This window comes from Microtus pennsylvanicus, chromosome 1, assembly GCF_037038515.1.
Source record: "Microtus pennsylvanicus isolate mMicPen1 chromosome 1, mMicPen1.hap1, whole genome shotgun sequence".
Classification (NCBI taxonomy): domain Eukaryota; kingdom Metazoa; phylum Chordata; class Mammalia; order Rodentia; family Cricetidae; genus Microtus; species Microtus pennsylvanicus.
The window spans coordinates 100,059,833-100,078,592 of NC_134579.1; the positions used below are offsets into that span (position 1 = coordinate 100,059,833).

The following is an 18,760-nucleotide window of genomic DNA, read 5'->3' on the forward strand; positions in this document are numbered from 1 at the left end:
AGGGGGCGGGTGGGAAGGCAGAGATCTGGAAGGGGGTGGAGACCAGAAGCCTTTGGAGTCCCGGCCAAGAGGCTGCCACGTGCAGAACCGGGGCAGGGATCACAGAGAGTTGCTGGGCCGCAGCCTCCCTGAGCAGCTTGCAGCCCACCCTGTGGCTTGGCTCCGGAGGAGGGCGGTTCTTTCTTAACAGGAGGGGGCCAGAGAGAGGAGGGATTGCAGATTAGGGTTTAAGGGGACCACGTGACCCTCCCCCAGGAATGCGGTGACGTCAGGGGGCGTGGTTGTCCCCAAAATTGGGGAGGAAGGGGAAAAAAAAGCCAGAAAAAGTTTCTTTGCGGGAGTCCCAAACGGGGCGGGGGACGGAAGGGGAGGAAAGGGGCTCAAGGCTCCGGGTTCCGGGCTTGTGGGGGCCCTGACCTCTGTCTGGAGTGGAGTAACCATTCCAGACCATGTCGGGACCCACCTGGCTTCCCCCGAAGCAGCCAGAGCCCTCCAGAGTCCCTCAGGGAAGAGCGCTTCCCCGAGGCGCCCTGGGGCCGCCACCGGCCCACGGAGCAAGTAAGTGTTCCTCTCTTTGATACCCGGGAGTGGCGGAAGAGCCACTGGCCGGCCACTCTTCTTCTCCTTTTCTTCCCTGCCCGACTGCTTCCTGCTGTCTCTTCCCCAAGCCAGAGGCCCCACCCTTGTGCAACCTTCTCTGACTCCTATCCATTCCCAGACGCCCCAGGTACGTGAAGGAGAGGCGCCCCGAAAAGGGCAGCCTTCAGGAGGTACCCCGTCTCCATTCCCACGTCTGTTCTCTCTTACAGCACTCCAGCCCCACCCCAGGGTCAATTTTTGCCCCCTTCCACCTGAACAATGTTACCAGCCTCCGGGGGTACCCGACGATCGGGGGCCTTCCTGGGTGGGATCCCACGGAGCACCCCAGCGCCTGCAGGTGAGACTTGGAGGTGAGGGTAGGGTGTGTGGGTCTCTTTCTCGGGATGAAGGTGAGAGAAGACCAGGGGTTGTGGTCTATATTTGTTCTCCCTGCTTTGGCTCTGTCTCCAGGGGCTCCCGCCAGACAGGGGCGTCATCCGCCCTGGAAGCCTGGATGCTGAGATCGATTCTCTCACCAGCATGTTGGCGGATCTGGACGGAGGTCGCAGCCATCCTCCTCGGCGACCAGACCGACAGGTCTGTGTCCTGTGTCCTCTTTCTACTTCCCCGTCCCCAACCAGTTCCCTTTTGTGGATTCTCTCCTCAAATCACCCTTTCCACTCCCCACCTACCCTCCTCGCAACTAATGGACGCCTGGCTCCAGGAAGCCCAGGAAGCCTGAGCTTCCTTCTTGTCAGGCCTTGTTCCTGGGAACTTGTCAAAAGTCATTGCTTCCCCGGGGCTCCCGTTTGCATGGATGGTGAATCTGGCCTTACTCACTGTTTCTGCATTGCTTGTCTTCCCAGGCTTTTGAGGCCCCTCCACCCCATGCTTACCGTGCAGGCTCCCTGAAGCCCAGTGGAGGTGCGGGTCCAAACCCTATGCTCCCAGCATCCCCTTATGGTGGACCTACCCCAGCCTCCTATGCTACCGCCAGCACTCCGGCTGGCCCTGCTTTCCCTGTGCAAGTGAAGGTGGCTCAACCTGTGAGAGGCTGTGGACTGCCTAGGCGGGGAGCCTCTCAGGCCTCTGGGCCTCTTCCGGGCCCCCACTTTCCTTTGCCAGGCCGTGGTGAAGTCTGGGGGTCTGGCTATAGGGGTCACCGTGAGCCAGGACCAGGGGTTAAGGAGGAAGCTGCTGGGATACATGGCCCTGCAGGAGGAGGAAGAGGAGGCGGGCATGGGTCCCAGGTAAGCCGGGATTGGGGTCAGGGGGCACTGTGGTTTGTGGTCATTGATTGGGCGGCTTGGAGGTTGGGGGTTGCTTAGGATGCTGGTTTTAGGGCTGGGGATATGGTTCAGTTGGTAGAGTGCTTGCTTAGTATGCAGGAGCCCCCAAGGTTCCATCCACAGCACCACATAAACCAGGCGTGATGGAGGTAGAGGCGGGAGGATCAGTACATTAAGGTCATCTTTGGCTACGTAAGGAGTTCCAGGCCAGCCTAGGCTGTATGAGACACTGCGCAGAGATAAATAAATGAATACATCGTTCTTGGTTTTACAATACTCAGGTTAAGGGTCAAGACGGCCAAAGGGAAGGGGCTAGGGCTCCCCACCGCCCCCAGCAGCTTCTGAGAGATGTTCTCAGATGAGATTTCAGGGTTCCTGATCTTACGGATAAGTTATGATTATCAGAGACTGTAGGCCGCCCCGCAATGCCCTGATTCTCACTGTAGGTCCCCTTAAGCCAACCTCCGGAAGAGGAGCTGGAGAGACTGACGAAGAAGTTAGTGCATGACATGAGCCACCCGCCCAGTGGGGAGTACTTTGGTGAGCTGGCCTGGTGGGCAGGGTGGGAAGAGGGTGGGGACGGTGGAGCTGTGCAGACTGATCTCATGGCTCTCCATCCTCAGGTCGCTGCGGTGGCTGTGGCGAAGATGTGGTTGGCGATGGAGCTGGGGTTGTGGCCCTGGACCGTGTCTTCCATATTGGTTGTTTTGTGTGTTCTACCTGTCGGGCCCAGCTCCGGGGCCAGCATTTCTACGCTGTAGAGAGGAGGGCTTACTGTGAGAGCTGCTACGTGGTGAGTGGTTGGGCTGGGGAGAGGGGGCTGAACTAAGGCGTCACGATGGGCAGGCAGGCTCCCGTCTAAGAAAGATGGGACACATGTTTCTAAAGATCAGTTGGCCCATCAACCAAAAGAGTATTTTGGGTTTTGTTTCTTTGGTTGCTAGTTTATTGCTTTGGGATAATATGTCGTGTATCCCAGGCTGGCCTGAAACTCTTACGTATATAGCTAAGGAAGAATTTCTTGCCTCTATCCGTGGGGTTTGGGGATTCCAGACATGTGCCACCAGGTGTTTTAGGGGGTGCTGGAAATGGAATCCAGAGCTTCAGGCATGCTAAGCAAACACTTTACCAACTGAGCTTCAGCCCCCAGAGCAAGGAAGGAGTTAAATGTGGATACCAGTTGAAGGGGGTGGGAAGAGCAGCTGCTCGTTTCAATTGAGAGGCCTTCCTTCCTTCCTTCCTTCCTTCCTTCCTTCCTTCCTTCCTTCCTTCTTTTCTTCCTTCCTTCCTTCCTGTCACTGTGTAGCCCAGGCTGGCCCTGAAGTCATGGTCCTCCTGCCTCAGCCTCCCGAGAGCTAGGAAAACAGATGTGCGCCAGTCCCCATACCCAGCTGGAAGGCATTTTAGGGTTGAGGTCATTTGTGAAAGTCTGACAGCGTTCCTCAGAGGCAGCCATTACTGGTGACTCAGCCTACTGGAGAAGGAAGTGTGTGGAGGCTTAATTCCTTGTCTGGAAGCCACAGTGCTGGGATAAGAACTGAAAAATGCACGGTCATCTCCCACTGAATCCTGTGCGGGAGCTGTGCACAGCAGATGGGTGGGTGGCCAGCGAGCCTCCCTGGCTGTCGCTGCTTCTGTCCGACCTTCCTTCCTCTTTCCTATTAGGCCACCCTGGAGAAGTGTTCCACGTGCTCTGAACCCATCCTGGACAGAATCCTGAGGGCTATGGGGAAGGCTTACCACCCTGGTTGCTTCACCTGTGTGGTGTGTCACCGTGGCCTCGATGGCATCCCTTTCACCGTGGACGCCACCAGCCAGATCCACTGCATTGAGGATTTCCACAGGTCTTGCCTTGACTCGGAATGTTTGACCTGTCCTGTCGCTTCATGTTCCTTTGTGACTTCTGGTCCTCTCTTTCTTTGACATCCCTTTCTTTCCCAATCCTTCTCATTTCCCTCCCCTTTCCACTTTCGCTCGGCTCCATTGTAAGCCTCCCGTGGGGAGGGAGGGACCTGAAAGCCCCTATGGTTCCCTTCCACCTCAGGAAATTTGCCCCACGGTGCTCGGTGTGTGGTGGGGCCATCATGCCAGAACCAGGTCAGGAGGAGACGGTGAGAATCGTTGCTCTGGACCGAAGTTTCCACATTGGCTGTTACAAGTGTGAGGTGAGGGGTCCCTGGATGAGAACAGGGCTTTGCAGAGCCCGGGATGCTACGGGAGAGCACTAAGGGGAGACACAGCGCTCTCGGGCTAATGGGAAGGTATTGTTTCTCCCTACAGGAGTGTGGGCTGCTGCTGTCCTCTGAGGGTGAGTGTCAAGGCTGCTACCCGCTGGACGGGCACATCTTGTGCAAGGCTTGCAGTGCGTGGCGCATCCAAGAGCTCTCGGCCACTGTCACCACTGACTGTTGACTCTTCCTGGAAGTGCCTGCTGCGATCTCAGCCCCGTCCGTCACCTCCCCTGACACCCACCTTTACTGTTTGTTACCAAATGCTATTGCCTCTTCCCCTCTTTGTGAAATGATAACCCCTGAAGGGTTTAAAAGGACTCGTGAGTCTGCTGTTTCATTGGGATCTTAAGGGAGGAGGGCTGTGTAAGCCTCAGATTCCAGCACTTGGGAGTTCGGGGCCAGCCTGGTCTACATAGTAAGGTCCATGCCAGTGAGGACTCCGTAGTGAGATCATGTCTAAAACAAATGCTATCTTACACTTTATTTATGTGTTTTTTTTTTTTTTTTTGAGATAGTGTTTCTCTGTGTAACAGTCCTGGCTGTCCCGGAACTCTCTTTCTAGACCATGCTGGCCTCGAATTAATGGCGATCTTTCTGACTGCCTCTGCTTCCTAAGTGCTGGGATTAAAGGTGTGTGCCACCACGCCTGGTTGCTATCCTGCTATCCTATGCTTCCGTTGTCATTACATCGTTAATTAGCCCATTTATTGTAGGCTGTGGATTCCTCAAATGGTTCCATTGCTACTGCTCTTTCAGTTCCTTCAGTCTTCTGACAGCAGACTTGGCAAGCCATGTTGCAGGTCAGGGCCCACCAGCCACGGTTCTAATGCAGGAACCCCAGTGCCTGGCTTGGTGGCACACACCTTTAATATAGAAATAGGCCTTTTTCCTCATCTTGATCTTGCCCTGGAAGGAGCCGGCGCACTTGACAAGCTAGCTGATTTCAGTTTTCTTTGCTGTTTTTCAAAGGGAGTCAGTATAGCAGGTCCTGTGACGCTGACCTTCTCAGCGCATTTAACTGTGATGTCATGACATAGTTAAACCACATGAAGTGCTTTTTATTAAGGACCAGTTCTGATGTATCCCAGGCTACCCTTGAATTTGATACACAGCTGAGATAGCCGAGGCTGTTCTTGAACTCTGGATCCTTTTGTCTTCACTTCTCAAATGCTGAGATTATAGGAATGTACCACTGTGTCTGGCTGCTTTTTTGGGGAGGGTGCTGGGGATGGGTCTGGGAGACATACATGCTAAGCAAATGCCCTACCACGAAACTGTACCCCCAGCCTCCCTCTCTCCTTGTTTGGTTTCTTACTTCCTAAACCCAGGTTCTTTCATATGGTAGGCAAGCATTCTAACTCGAGCCATCAACGGCCACTGCTTCCCTTATCTTAAACTATGTGTGGATAAGCTAGGCATGGTGGCGCACGTCTTTAATCCCAGCACTCGGGAGGCAGAGGCAGGCGGATCTCTGAGTTCTAAGCCAGCCTACAGAGTGAGTTCCAGGACAGCCAGGGCTAAACAGAAGGGGAAAAAAATTGTGTGTGTGTACCTATGTGTGGGTATATGGGCATTTGAGCATAGTGCCCTTGTAGTCCAGGAGAGCTCTCAGATACCCCGGAACTGGAGTTTACCCGTGAGCCACCAGACATAATGAAACTGGTTCTCTGCAAGATTAGGAAGTTCTCTGAATCACTGAACCCTTTTCCAGACCCTTTTGTAAATGTTTTTCATTTCTTTTTCCTTTCTTTCCTCTCTCTTTCTTTCTTTCTTTCTTTCTTTCTTTCTTTCTTTCTTTCTTTCTTTCTTTCTTTCTTTCTTTCTTTCTTCTTTTTTTGAGGCAGGGTTTCTCTGTAGTTTTGGAACCTGTCCTGTAGCTCTTGTACACCAGGCTGGCTTTGAACTCAATGAGATCCGCCTGCCGCTGCCCCTCAAGTGCTGGGATTAAAGGCGTGTGCCGCCACCGCCCGGCAGAAAATGTTTTTGTGACAGAGTTTCATTAAATTGTTCAGCCTGGCTTTGAACTCATTCTGCAGTCTTTTTTTTTTTTTTTTTTGGTTTTTCGAGACATGGTTTCTCCATAGCTTTTGGTTCCTGCCCTGGAACTAGCTCTTGTAGACCAGGCTGGCCTCGAACTCCCAGAGATCTGCCTCCCGAGTGCTGGGATTAAAGGCGTGTGCCACCACCGCCCAGCGTTCTGCAGTCTTTGAATTTGTGATTCTCTTGCTTCAATTTGAGTAGCTGGGATTACAGGCCTGTGCCAATATGACTGTATTAAATTTTAAAATGCCCCTTATTGTAAAGACATCTTTTTACATGCTGAGGTTTTCTTGCTGGGAGCAAGGCTGTCCCATTTTTTAGTTTGGCATTCTATTTACTGAGACGGGCTTAGTGTTATCTTGGGGAATTACGCGTTTAAACTGGGAGCTATTAGATCCTGGCGGTTGTTTTGACTGCTACGTACAGCTTCTCCATTAAAGTATTGGGCACTAAAACTGAGATTTGCACGGTTTGCACGAGGATTAGGCGCCTCTGTCCAGGAAAAGCAGGAAGAGAGCGTTTTGCAGGTAGCACATACCGTGGATTTCTGCGGAAGGAGAAAATGGTGGGAGGAGATGGCTTTAAAATGGTTGCTTCTATGCATTATTCCCTAGACATCCACTGCCCTCAACCCCATCCATAGCGCGGAGAGGGCAAATCTACCCTTGAAGAGGTCAGGAGGTGCAATAGCCCAGGGTTCTTGCAACTCTTAGACGCAAACTTGTTCCGATCCAGAAGACGTTAGAGGGAGCGAAATTCTGCATCTCTATTCCCCTCGTGTGCAAAAGGAACGAGCACTTAGGGGAGGCCTGGCTTGGCTGCGCTCAGCTTCCGTAGCTCCTAGCGCTTGAGGGATTTTTGTCGTAAAACCGCGCGAGAGTTCCGTATCTCCACCCTTTTCCCATCAGCCCCTCGTCCTCTCTTTTAGTTTTAAGTTTGGCCGGGGGGCTTGTTTGTAGTTTGAAGCCCAGCTCGGGGCGGCTTCGACCCCTCGCGACCCCCGCCTCACCCTCAGCCGTCTCGCCCTCCTCCTTTTCGGCCTCCGGGCCGAGCATCGCCCCGTCCTCCTTCCAACCCTCCTTGCGAGCCATCCCCGCGCGTTCCGGTCCGCCCGGAAAACAAGCCCGCCGCCGCCGGCGCGCGCTTCCAACGGACCCGACCGCTGCCAGGTGGGGGAGGGGAAGGAAAGGCCCGGGTGGCGGGATCGGAAGCAGAGGACTGTGCCCGGGGCCTTCGGGGTGGACAAGGGGGAACCCCTGGGGACAGTGAAACTGTCGGAGCGATCGCCCTGCCCGGGATGGCAGGCCGGCCTCGGCGGGAGGGAGGCGGGCGTGCTGCCCCCGGGGGACTGTCCCTCCTCTGGTCCTCCTTGTTCATCATCACCGTGTCCGCCCGCCGCCGGGCCCCAGGCCTCCTCTGACAGCACGATGGGTGACAGTGATGACGAATACGATCGGAGACGGAGGGACAAATTTCGGAGAGAGCGCAGCGACTATGACCGTTCCCGGGAAAGAGATGAAAGACGGCGAGGGGACGATTGGAATGACCGGTGAGACAATATTAAATTTTAATGTAGTTCCCGACTCCTTATCCCCCAGCCTTCCCACTCCGCGGTTTTATTCCGTCCCACCTTACCTGCGTCGCCTTTTCCCTTACAAAATTTTGTTAAGATGTAGTCCACCATTGGACCGTTTTCTACTTACTGTTGTCTTGGATTTTAAAAAGCGTTTAAGATCAAAGTGACAGCCAGTGGTAGCGGTGGACAGGAGCCTTGTGCAGCTAGTTGGACCCGTGCATCCACCGCTAAGGTGTAGGCCACTTTGGGAGACCTCCAATTCAAACCCTCACAGTAAGGACGAAAAGACAGATCAAAGCGTTAAAACCAAGAGTTTGAATGGGAACAGTCTTTATAGAGGCATCCGGAGGTTTCTTGGCCCTTTGGCCTGGAACTTGCTGGGTAGCCAAGGAGGCATTAAGCTTCTGATTCTGTCTACTTTCCCCAATGCTGGGATTACAGGCATGTGCCGTACTAGGGATGGGAACGAGGTCTTTGTACTTGCTGGACAAGAGCTCAACGAAGTTATGGCCCTTGTCCAAGAAGCACTGCATTTTGTTACGTGTACATTGTATCTTTTATCTATTTATTTTTGTTTGCTTGTTTTGTCAGTTTTGTGTTTCCTTTCTTGTTTTTTTTGGGGGGGTGGGGTGTGTGATACAGGGTCTCTGTAGTCCTGGTGGTCCTGAAATTCACTACATAGACCAGGCAGACATTAAGCACAGAGACCAGTCTGCCTCTGCTTTCCCAGTGCTAGGAGTCAAAAAAAACAAAAAACAAAAAAAAACCCCAAAAAGTAAAGAAAGGCCTGTGGGCGGTGGTGACACTCCTTTAATCCCAGCAGAGGCAGGTGGATCTCTGTGAGTTTTGAGGCCAGCCTGGTCTACAAGAGCTAGTTCCAGGACAGGCACCAAAGCTACAGAAAAAAACCCTGTCTTGAAAAGCCAAAAAATAATAATAACCCAGTGCTAGGATTAAATGAGTGCCTTTATCACCACCAGCAGCAAATTTTTTTTTTTTTAAATTTTTCGAGAGAGGGTTTCTCCGTAGCTTTTGGTTCCTGTCCTGGAACTAGTTCTTGTAGACCAGGCTGGCCTCGAACTCACAAAGATCCACCTGCCTCTGCCTCCCGAGTGCTGGGATTAAAGGCGTGCGCCACCACCGCCCGGCTAAAAATTTTTTTAAAAAAAATATGTTGGAGTGTTTTGCCTACATGATTTATGTTGTGCCTGATGCCTGTAAGAAGCCAGGATAGGTGGGGCAGTGGAGGTGGCGCCTCCAGGTGGCAGAGGCAGGCGGATCTCTTTGAGTTCAAGGCCAGCCTGGTCTACAAGAGCTAGTTCCAGGACAGGTTCCAAAGCTACAGAGAAATCCTGTCTCCAAAAACAAAAACAAAAACAAAAAAAAGCGAGAGAATAAGGCAGAACCGAGTTGTATTCCTAGAACTAGAAAGTTGACAGGTGGTTGTGAGCTGCCATGTGATTCTTAGAACAGAGCCTCAGTCCTCTGAACTGCTGGGAGCCATCTCTACACCCCTTGCACTTTGGTTTTTCAGACAGGGTCTCATTATGTGGTATAGACTGGCCTGGAACATGATCCTCCTGCCTCAGCCCCTTCAGTGCTTGAGTTAGAAGTGAGTCACCATACCCAACTTTCCTTGGTGTTTCTTTAAGGAAGAAGACACAGAGTTGCTTTTCTGAGTCTGAAACTAGATGAAGTCCTTCAGAGTTCACCAGCGAGGTCAAAGTGGCTTTGGGTACACGCCACAAATAGATCATTGCGAGGAAACTTAATTTCTGAGGGGCAGATGCTTAGCACGGAGGTCATAGGAAGGATGCCAGCTAGGAGAACATCAGTTAGTGTTTCTGGTTTGGTGTTCAGGATGAGTGACGGATGGGAAGTGTTCATCCTAGAGCACGGTGCTGCAGGGTAGTCGTTGTTGTTAGCAAAAGCAGCTGTGTGATGGGCTGGGGAGCCTGAAGCATTTTCTTACAGGTGCTGTTTTTTATTTGAGCAGTGTCAACACTGGGACTTCACCCTAATGTTAGCAAACTTGTGCAGAAGAGTAAGCTAAGAGAAACTGTTGCTTAGAAGAAAGCTGTCTGTATTTGTTGCTAATGGAACTTGATGGTAGAAACAATTTTGGAAAACTTGTATCTACTGGTATGAGCTTGAAAATGTCCTAGTGTTCAAACTTTTCTGAGATGAGCAGCCTTTTATGAAATAGATCTTTTTTGTTTGTTTTTTTTTTTTGGCTGTGTGTGGGGGGGTTGTTTTTAAACACAGAGTTTCTCTGTGTAGTTCTGGCTGTCCTAAAACTCATTTTGTAGACCCAGCTGGCCTTGGAACTTAGAGATCCACCTGCCTCTGCCTCCTGAGTGCCGGGATTAATGACTTATATTAATGGAATATATCTTGATATTGTATAGTGAGAAATGTCAGGAGCTGCTCAAAGAGCTGGTAGCACAGTGAGTGGAAGGGCATTGAACATTCTAGGCAAGCCACAGCCTTAGCCTACTGGTGTGGTTTTGGTGAAACAGTCCAGCTAACTTTTTTTTTTTGTTTTTGTTTTTCGAGACAGGGTTTCTCTGGTTTTGGAGCCTGTCCTGGAACTAGTTCTTGTAGACCAGGCTGGTCTCGAACTCACAGAGATCCGCCTGCCTCTGCCTCCCAAGTGCTGGGATTAAAGGAGTGTGCCACCACTGCCCGGCCCAGCTAACTTTTTAAAGACAGGGCCTTATATAGCCTCGTTTGGTCTCATATTTACTATGTAACTGCCTTCATTTTCCAAGTGCTAGTTATCTGCTTCAGCTTTTAAACTGTCTCTTTCCAGGAGCAGAGCTCACCCCTGTAATCAGCACTCCTGAGGCAAATGCAGGAGGATTTGTGCAAGTTGGAGACAATCCTGGTTTAAGTAGGGAGTTCCAGACCAGCCATGATTACAAAGGGGAAGAACCTGTCACAAAAACTAAAAAGGGGACCTAGTGAGGGACTCACACCTTCTATTAGTCGCGGGAGTCAGGGACCAGCCTGTTCTACACAGTGAGTTCCTGGACAGCTAGGACTACGTAGAAAGACCCTGTCTAAAAGATAAATAAATACCCCCCCCCCCAAAAAAAAACCCCACAAAACCCAAAAACTACCTAGCCCAGCTGCTTGAGAGGCTGAGGCAGGAGGATTGAGAGCTGCTGGGCTTGGTGGTCCACACCTTTAATCCCAGCACCTGGGAAGCAGATGTAGGCATTTCTCTGTGAGTTTGCGGCCAGCCTGGTCTACAGAGTGAGTTCACGACAGCTAGGGCTACACAGGGAAAACCTGTCTCAAAAAAAAAAAAGTTTGAGAACTCTGCCAGCACAGCAGGAGTCCGTTAACTTTATGCAGAAGGTATAGCGGTGTAGCCAAAATTGTCTGAAAGGGCCACTTAAGTGTTTTCTTTTATGATAATGCATGTGGGCCGCGGTTGTCTGTCTTTCCATCTTACCACTGTGGGCGCTCTTCTGAACCAGACCTCAGAATAACTTTGTGATCTAAGCTTATAATCTCTTCTCCTCTTGAAACTGAAGCAGGAGGATCTCAAGTTTAGGTACTGCCTAGTATGCAGAGTGAATTCAGGGCAGCCTGACAGGGGCATAGCACAGCTCAAAGATGGAACAAATTCAGGAAGCACGAGATTGAGTTTCTGTACCTCCACAGTAATCTATATTAGTGTGTAGTTTTAAGGTTCACAGATGCTAAAGCTTTGATTTAATGTAAGTGTAGTGATGTGTGCACTTGGGATGTGAAAGTAGCAGATAGGTTCGAAGTGATAAGCTGTAGTCACATAGGGAGTTCAAGGCCAACCTGTGTGTGAACCACCACAGCTGTCAAGCTACTGTGCTTCGTGTGTTGTGCAGTGCTAGAGAATGAACCCAAGGCCTGTGTTTTCTCCACCTCCTCCTTCTGTGTAATAGACTTGCTTTGTAGACCGTACCGGCCTTAAACTCACTGAGATCCGCCTGCCTCTGTTTCCCAAGTGCTGGGATTTAAAAGCATGCGCCACTGCAGCCCAGCTAGGCCTGTGTTTTCCAGGCAGGCATTCCACCAATGCATCCGCATCTCCATCTTAGCTATTGTCTTTCCTATTGTGACTTGTTCTTACTTTCAGAGAGTGGGACCGTGGCCGTGAGCGCCGCAGTCGGGGTGAATATCGAGATTATGACCGGAATCGAAGAGAGCGCTTCTCACCCCCTCGCCATGAACTTAGCCCTCCACAAAAGCGCATGCGGAGAGACTGGTGAGGTGGCATTGCTTTCTTTTCTAACCCTCAGCTCCCTTGGGCCTCAGCCCTCCTCTCCTGCTGAAAGCTGGTTGCTTCCATGTCTCGGTCATCCCCACATACAGCCTTCCTTTGTCCCATTATCCCTTGGATGAGAGACTATATCCTATGTGTGCCCCTCCTCCTGCCCTTGTCCATGTCCTGGAGAGGTGGCTCTGGTTCTTTCTGTGTCTGACTTTTGTGTCCCCTACCCTCAGGGATGAGCACAGCTCTGACCCATACCACAGTGGCTATGACATGCCCTATGCTGGGGGGGGTGGGGGACCAACTTACGGCCCCCCTCAGCCCTGGGGCCACCCAGACGTCCACATCATGCAGCACCATGTCCTGCCTATCCAGGCCAGGTAAAGCCTGGGGTTGTGGGAAGAAGGGATTTTCCAGGTTTTGGGACTGTCTGGGGCAGCTAGGGACCATGGTTGGAACCTGGGAGAGGGCTAGGTTCTGGGTGCCTGTGAAGTTAGCACTTACTGCTTGCATGGTGGGCATGTGGGCAAAGGAAGGGGTGGGTGTCTGACTGCCTAGACCCTACCTCTCCTTCACAATCGAGCCTTCCTGATTGAATCCTCAGGCTAGGCAGCATTGCAGAGATTGACCTGGGTGTGCCACCACCCGTAATGAAGTCTTTCAAAGAATTCCTCCTGTCCCTGGACGACTCCGTGGATGAGACCGAGGCAGTTAAGCGCTACAATGACTACAAGCTCGACTTCCGAAGGCAGCAGATGCAGGACTTTTTCCTGGCTCATAAAGATGAGGAGTGGTGAGTGCCCCTGTTTGCCTGCCCTTTTTTTTTTTTTTTCGAGACAGGGTTTCTTTGTAGCTTTGGTGCCTATCCCGGAACTAGCTCTTGTAGACCAGGCTGGCCTCGAACTCACGGAGATCCGCCTGCCTCTGCCTCCCGAGTGCTGGGATTAAAGGTGTGCGCCACCACCGCCCGGCTTTGCCTGCCCCCTTTGCCCTGGCCCATTTCTCTGGTCTGGCTGGAGGAGCTGCAGCCTTGTCCTCCTCCAGTTCTCCCCAACATGGTGCTTCCTGGGAGTGGGAAAGGGGAGGGAAACAGTGTTGGCTGGTGGGACCCCCACCCGTCTCCCTTCTCTGCTGTCCTCACTGGGACACCTCCAGGCAGTTGACCAGAGCTACTCAGCCTCTTGGGGCAGCACAAGACTGTGACCCTCTTGTTGGTGTGGGTCATTATCATCCCCAGTCACCAGGACCCCGTGTGGCAGTGGTCTCCCAAAGGCAACGAGTGAAGCCAGACAAGAACAGCCAAGATCTCAGGGTCGTTTGACAGAAAAAAGAATTTGAATTTTTTTTCCTTATGTGGATGTTTTAATTTTAATCAACCATCTTTTCCCCTCTCCTGCTCCTCCTCCTCATCCTCTTTCTGCTCCTCCTCCTTGAAAAGAGCCAGAACTGGGAACTACACCCGCTCATCGACGGAGCTCGGAGCAAACCCACCTCCACCCCCACCATACCCAGCCCATACATGAGCCCCTGGGCAGAGCGGCGGGGCCCGGCCAGGCAGACAGGCAGGGCACCGCTGTGCACAATGCAGTGGTCTAGCTGAATGTATTGCTTAGGCAGCTAGTCAGTTAGGGCCCCCACCGCGGAGGCCCGCGGGGGCGGGGCATCTAGGCCGGTCACCCCAGCCAGGAGCCAGCGGGCAGCCCGCCAGCCAGCATGGGCCCTGGGCGCCACTAGTTAAATCTTGAGCTCTGTTTGACCAAGCAGCCAAGGTAAAGATCCTGGAGGTGACGCCTGCGGCTTTCCTCTCTGCTCAGCCTGTCCTGTCCTGTCCTTATGTGCCCTTCTGATGCCCTGTGTGTCTTTGCATCACTCATGAACCTTTCATTCTTTCTTTGTCCATGTCTGCTCTCTGCTGAGCACTTTTGTTTCCTCAGCTCGTCTGTCTTTGTTTCAGATTTCTGGGCCCTGCTTACATTTCCCCATCCCTCCTTTCCTCTTTATTTCATACCCCTAGTTTGTTCTGTTTCGGCTTTCCTTCCCTACCCTCAGAGGCCTATTAAAATGCTTCCTTTTCACACTCTCCCCAAATTCTAACCCTCCAGCCCTCTTTTCTCTCCCATGGGCCTGTCTGAGCTGTACAGCCCTGGCCTCACCCTTTGCTCTTTCCTGTCCCTTCACTGCCTTATCATCCCACTAGGGAAGAAAGGTGTCCTGCCTTTTGGCCTTTTCTATCTGGTACACTTCAGGTTTCCTTCTGGCTCCACCTGGGTGGAGGGAGTTGGCGGGAACCTCGTCTGGGCTTGGCCAGGAGAGGGAGGTTCTCTGGGGGCTCCTGCTCCCTAGCTTTCTGTGAAGCATTGGGAATGGAAACATTGGCACACTAGTGCTTCTTCCCACAGCAGTAGAGCTGCCTCATGACCCGTGACCAGAGCATGGTCCTAACAGAGCTCTCAGTTCTTGCTTCTCCCCACATCTTCCCAGAGCATGACCTCTGGTTCCTTTTGGGGTGTTGGGTGGTTTTAGTGCACCCCTTTCTTGATTTTATTACCTTCTGTGGGTGTGAGAGGCTATGCCCCACCTTTCTTGGGCCCCTCCCCACAGCCTTGCCTGGACCTTTAGTAACTGTTTTGTTTCTCCTACCCTGCTTGCTTCTTCTCCCAGGTTCCGATCTAAGTATCACCCCGATGAGGTGGGAAAGCGCCGGCAGGAGGCCCGGGGGGCCCTGCAGAACCGATTGAAGGTGTTCCTGTCCCTCATGGAGAGTGGCTGGTTTGACAACCTTCTCTTGGACATAGACAAAGCTGATGCCATTGTGAAGATGTTAGATGCAGGTGTGGGCTTAGAGGCTGGGGAGGTCTTGGCTGGGAATAGAAGCCCAAGCTCTGGTTACGACCTCTGCTGTTGTCGTTGGTAGCTGTCATTAAGATGGAAGGTGGCACGGAGAATGACCTCCGAATCCTGGAGCAGGAGGAAGAGGAAGAACAGGCAGGCAAGGCTGGGGAGGCCAACAAGAAAGAGGAAGGCCGTGCTGGACCAGTCCCGGGGGATGGAGAGCGCAAGGTCAACGATAAGGATGAGAAGAAAGAAGATGGAAAACAGGTCAAGAGGCGGGGGCTGAGGGAGCCCGTAACCTCCACTGTGGGATGGTAGGGGTGGCTCTGATGCGGCCAGAGGAAAAGATTGACATTCTCAGAAACTGTCTCTTCATGTAGCCGGAAAATGACAGTCCTAATGATGACAAAACTAAGAAGTCTGAGGGTGACGGGGATGAGGAGAAGAAAGAAGAGGCTGAGAAGGAACCCAAGAAGGTAAGGTGTGTCTTGCATGAGACCAAGGTGTCAGACCGGATCTTGGGTGGTCTTGATTGGCTTGCTCCTGTTGTTCCCCAGAGCAAGAAGCGGAACAGGAAGCAGAGTGGTGATGACAGCTTTGATGAGGGCAGTGTGTCCGAATCTGAGTCCGAGTCTGAGAGTGGTCCAGCTGAGGAGGAGAAAGAGGAGACCGGTACGCTTCACTGTTGTTGTTTCTGCTCCTTTGTTTTACTGCATGGGCTGGTGGAGAGAGACACAGAGAGTGAGAACATGCTCCAGAGACAGATAGTCTGACTGGTGGGAAGGTGTCCTGAGAGGTGAAGTCTGGTAGTAACTGCTACTCCACCCAAGTGAATAAAGTTGTATTAACTCCTACTTCTTCCTACGTAGAAGAAGCACTTAAAGAAAAGGAGAAGCCCAAGGAAGAAGAGAGGGAGAAGCCCAAGGATGCTGCAGGGCTGGAGTGTAAGCCCCGGCCCCTGCACAAGACTTGCTCTCTCTTCATGCGCAACATTGCCCCCAACATTTCGAGGGCAGAGATCATTTCTGTGAGTGGGGACATTGGTCTTGGGGACAGGGCTGGTTGAGGTTCAGATCCTTCAGGTGGCAGGCTGCCTTTGGCTTAGGGACACCTGGTTTGGTCTGCCTTGTGGTTTTGGGTGTTGGGGATGATGGGTACTTTAGGGTTCTGAAAGTGCAGAGCTGAAAGGCGTGAACTCTTCTCTGTCCTTGACTCCTGCAGCTCTGTAAGCGATACCCAGGCTTTATGCGAGTGGCGCTGTCGGAGCCCCAACCTGAGAGGAGGTGAGCTGGACAGTGATGAGCAGTCCCACTGGCGCCATCCCAGGACCGTGCTAACAGGCTCTGCTAACAAGCTTTCTCATGTAGGTTTTTCCGCCGTGGCTGGGTGACTTTTGACCGCAGCGTTAATATTAAGGAGATCTGTTGGAACCTGCAGAACATCCGCGTAAGTTCTGGGCACGGGGCTGCAGGAAGCAGCGCAGGCTGTGCCTGTCCACTCGCAGCCACGAGTGTTCACCTATTTGTTTCCCTTCTGTCTGAGAAGCTGTGAGGCTGGGACCATGTTCAATCCCTCTGGTCCCTGACCCTTGGGGAGTTTGGATTTAACTACCAGTTCTCTATAGGGCCCAGTCTTGAGGGTGTAGCTTCTGGGGCAATCATGGGCCAGCTTGTTGTGTCCCTACAGCTCCGTGAGTGTGAATTGAGTCCTGGTGTGAACAGAGACCTGACCCGTCGTGTCCGCAACATTAATGGTATCACACAGCACAAGCAGATAGTGCGCAATGACATCAAGCTGGCAGCCAAGCTGATCCACACACTGGATGACAGGACCCAGCTCTGGGCCTCTGAGCCTGGGACACCACCTGTGCCCACAGTAGGTGACTCCCAGGGATTGTTTCCAGTGTACCCAACAGCTCCTTAGAGTATCTTAAGTTGAGAAGTCAGAAGGGGGTAAAATGTAGAACAGGAGTTGAGTGTGTCTATCCCTCTGACCTCATTTTCTTATTTTCATGACCTCTGTCTGGATCCTACCCAGAACTTCCCTTATTTGCCCCTTTGGGTGGTATCTCCCCATTTTAAGTAATTTATGGGCTGGGCAGGAAGGGCCTACATAGTGGCGAGCAGTAGGAAGCGCTTCCCTCTTCCCATCGTCTCTGCCTCACTGTCCATCTCATTCCTGTTAGAGCCTGCCCTCGCAAAACCCCATCCTAAAGAACATCACTGACTACCTGATTGAGGAAGTGAGTGCGGAAGAGGAGGAGCTTCTGGGGAGCAGTGGAGGGCCCCCTCCTGAGGAGCCTCCCAAGGAAGGCAACCCAGCAGAGATCAATGTGGAGAGGGATGAAAAGCTGATCAAGGTGCCAGCTGCGCCCATCTGGGGTGGTGTGGCCCTGGGGGTGCTGGCTGCGTAGTGACCTGGTATGTCTCACTCCCTCAGGTCTTAGATAAGCTCCTGCTGTATTTGCGGATTGTGCACTCTCTGGATTATTACAACACTTGTGAGTACCCCAACGAAGACGAGATGCCCAACCGCTGTGGCATAATCCACGTTCGGGGGCCCATGCCTCCCAACCGGATCAGTCACGGAGAAGGTATGCTGCAGGTCCCCTGAATCTTGTCTTGTGTCCCCCGTCTTCTCTGTCCCTCCTTACCCTTGCCTCCAGCTCGCTCTCAGCCTGCTCTGTTGTCCGATCCACAGTGCTGGAGTGGCAGAAGACGTTTGAGGAGAAACTGACTCCGCTGCTGAGTGTGCGGGAATCTCTTTCTGAAGAAGAGGCCCAGAAGATGGGGCGTAAGGACCCAGAACAGGAAGTGGAGAAGTTTGTCACCTCCAACACGCAGGAACTGGGCAAGGATAAGTGGCTCTGTCCTCTCAGTGGCAAGAAATTCAAGGTCTGGGATGTGAAAAGAATTGGTGGGAGGATTGGGAGGTGGCCTTGGGGCAGCAAGACCCCTTAGAGGACTGGAGGAGGCTGTGACTGCCCAGGGGGTTCTGGAGGAACAAGACTGCAGCATGTGCTGCCCTCTTCTGGTCCTTCCCACCCAGGGCCCTGAGTTTGTACGCAAACATATCTTCAATAAGCACGCAGAGAAGATTGAGGAGGTGAAGAAGGAGGTGGCATTCTTTAACAACTTTCTCACAGATGCTAAGCGCCCAGCTTTGCCTGAGATCAAGCCTGCTCAGCCACCTGGCCCTGCCCAGAGTAAGATACGATCCATGAGGGACTGCCACACCTGATTCCTTACTCCTTGAGAAGTGTACCCCACTAACCTCTCGGCCCTATTCCTAGAATCCTTGTCATCTCCTTTCCTCCCCCGCAGTAATTCATGTTCCTGTCCATGTTGTACTCCCCCCAGGCCTGACTCCAGGACTTCCCTATCCGCACCAGACGCCACAGGGCTTGATGCCATATGGTCAGCCCCGGCCTCCCATCTTGGGCTATGGAGGTGAGTCTGGAAGGGCAATGCAGGGGCTTGGTGTTTGAGGAGGGCTCCAGAGCTTAGCTAGGCTGAGGTTGAGGTCAGTTTTTAGTTCAACCTGGGTCTTTGTCATAGCTGGTGCTGTCCGCCCTGCAGTCCCAACAGGAGGGCCTCCATACCCCCATGCTCCGTACGGCGCCGGTCGCGGGAACTATGATGCTTTTCGAGGCCAAGGAGGATACCCTGGGAAACCTCGGAACAGGTGAGCAGGAATGGACAGGCCCACGCTCCTTCCCCTCTGACCAGGGGCTTCTGTTCACCCCACACTCCTGTATTTCACAGGATGGTTCGAGGAGACCCGAGGGCCATAGTGGAGTATAGGGACCTGGACGCCCCAGATGATGTTGATTTCTTTTGAGCCCCTCACTCTACATCGACGACCATCTACTACCCATGACCACTTCATCCCATCAGCTGAGAATTTTTTTGTACGTTGTTTTTCCTGCTAGTAAAAAGCACTTTGCTAGTGTCTC

The 18,760-nt window shown here is 52.5% G+C and overlaps 2 protein-coding genes across 7 annotated transcripts; both read left to right on the forward strand.

The window, feature by feature from the left end:
* The first annotated feature begins 55 nt into the window (after positions 1 to 55).
* Trip6 (thyroid hormone receptor interactor 6) lies at positions 56 to 5,903 on the forward strand. The gene is made up of 9 exons (XM_075976325.1): positions 56 to 558; positions 810 to 937; positions 1,051 to 1,176; positions 1,446 to 1,829; positions 2,315 to 2,408; positions 2,492 to 2,661; positions 3,534 to 3,712; positions 3,913 to 4,033; positions 4,149 to 5,903. The coding sequence occupies exons 1-9, from the start codon at positions 450 to 452 to the stop codon at positions 4,278 to 4,280; spliced, it is 1,443 nt and encodes a 480-aa protein (XP_075832440.1). The 5' UTR covers positions 56 to 449; the 3' UTR covers positions 4,281 to 5,903.
* Positions 5,904 to 7,027: 1,124 nt separating this feature from the next.
* On the forward strand, positions 7,028 to 18,756 carry Srrt (serrate, RNA effector molecule). Of its 6 annotated transcripts, none has more exons than XM_075976179.1 (20): positions 7,028 to 7,308; positions 7,549 to 7,688; positions 11,839 to 11,967; positions 12,207 to 12,353; positions 12,578 to 12,766; positions 14,635 to 14,804; positions 14,888 to 15,072; positions 15,186 to 15,281; positions 15,363 to 15,477; positions 15,675 to 15,832; positions 16,027 to 16,088; positions 16,173 to 16,251; positions 16,492 to 16,680; positions 16,991 to 17,164; positions 17,245 to 17,398; positions 17,506 to 17,699; positions 17,854 to 18,010; positions 18,153 to 18,254; positions 18,384 to 18,489; positions 18,570 to 18,756. In XM_075976179.1, exons 2-20 carry the CDS (start codon positions 7,567 to 7,569, stop codon positions 18,643 to 18,645), a joined length of 2,604 nt encoding a protein of 867 aa, XP_075832294.1. In that variant the 5' UTR covers positions 7,028 to 7,308; positions 7,549 to 7,566; the 3' UTR covers positions 18,646 to 18,756. The 6 variants fall into 6 exon arrangements, with proteins under 6 accessions (XP_075832294.1, XP_075832285.1, XP_075832302.1 ...); XM_075976170.1 differs by having other exon boundaries at positions 18,165 to 18,254; positions 18,363 to 18,489; XM_075976187.1 differs by having other exon boundaries at positions 18,165 to 18,254.
* The last annotated feature ends 4 nt before the right edge of the window (positions 18,757 to 18,760 follow it).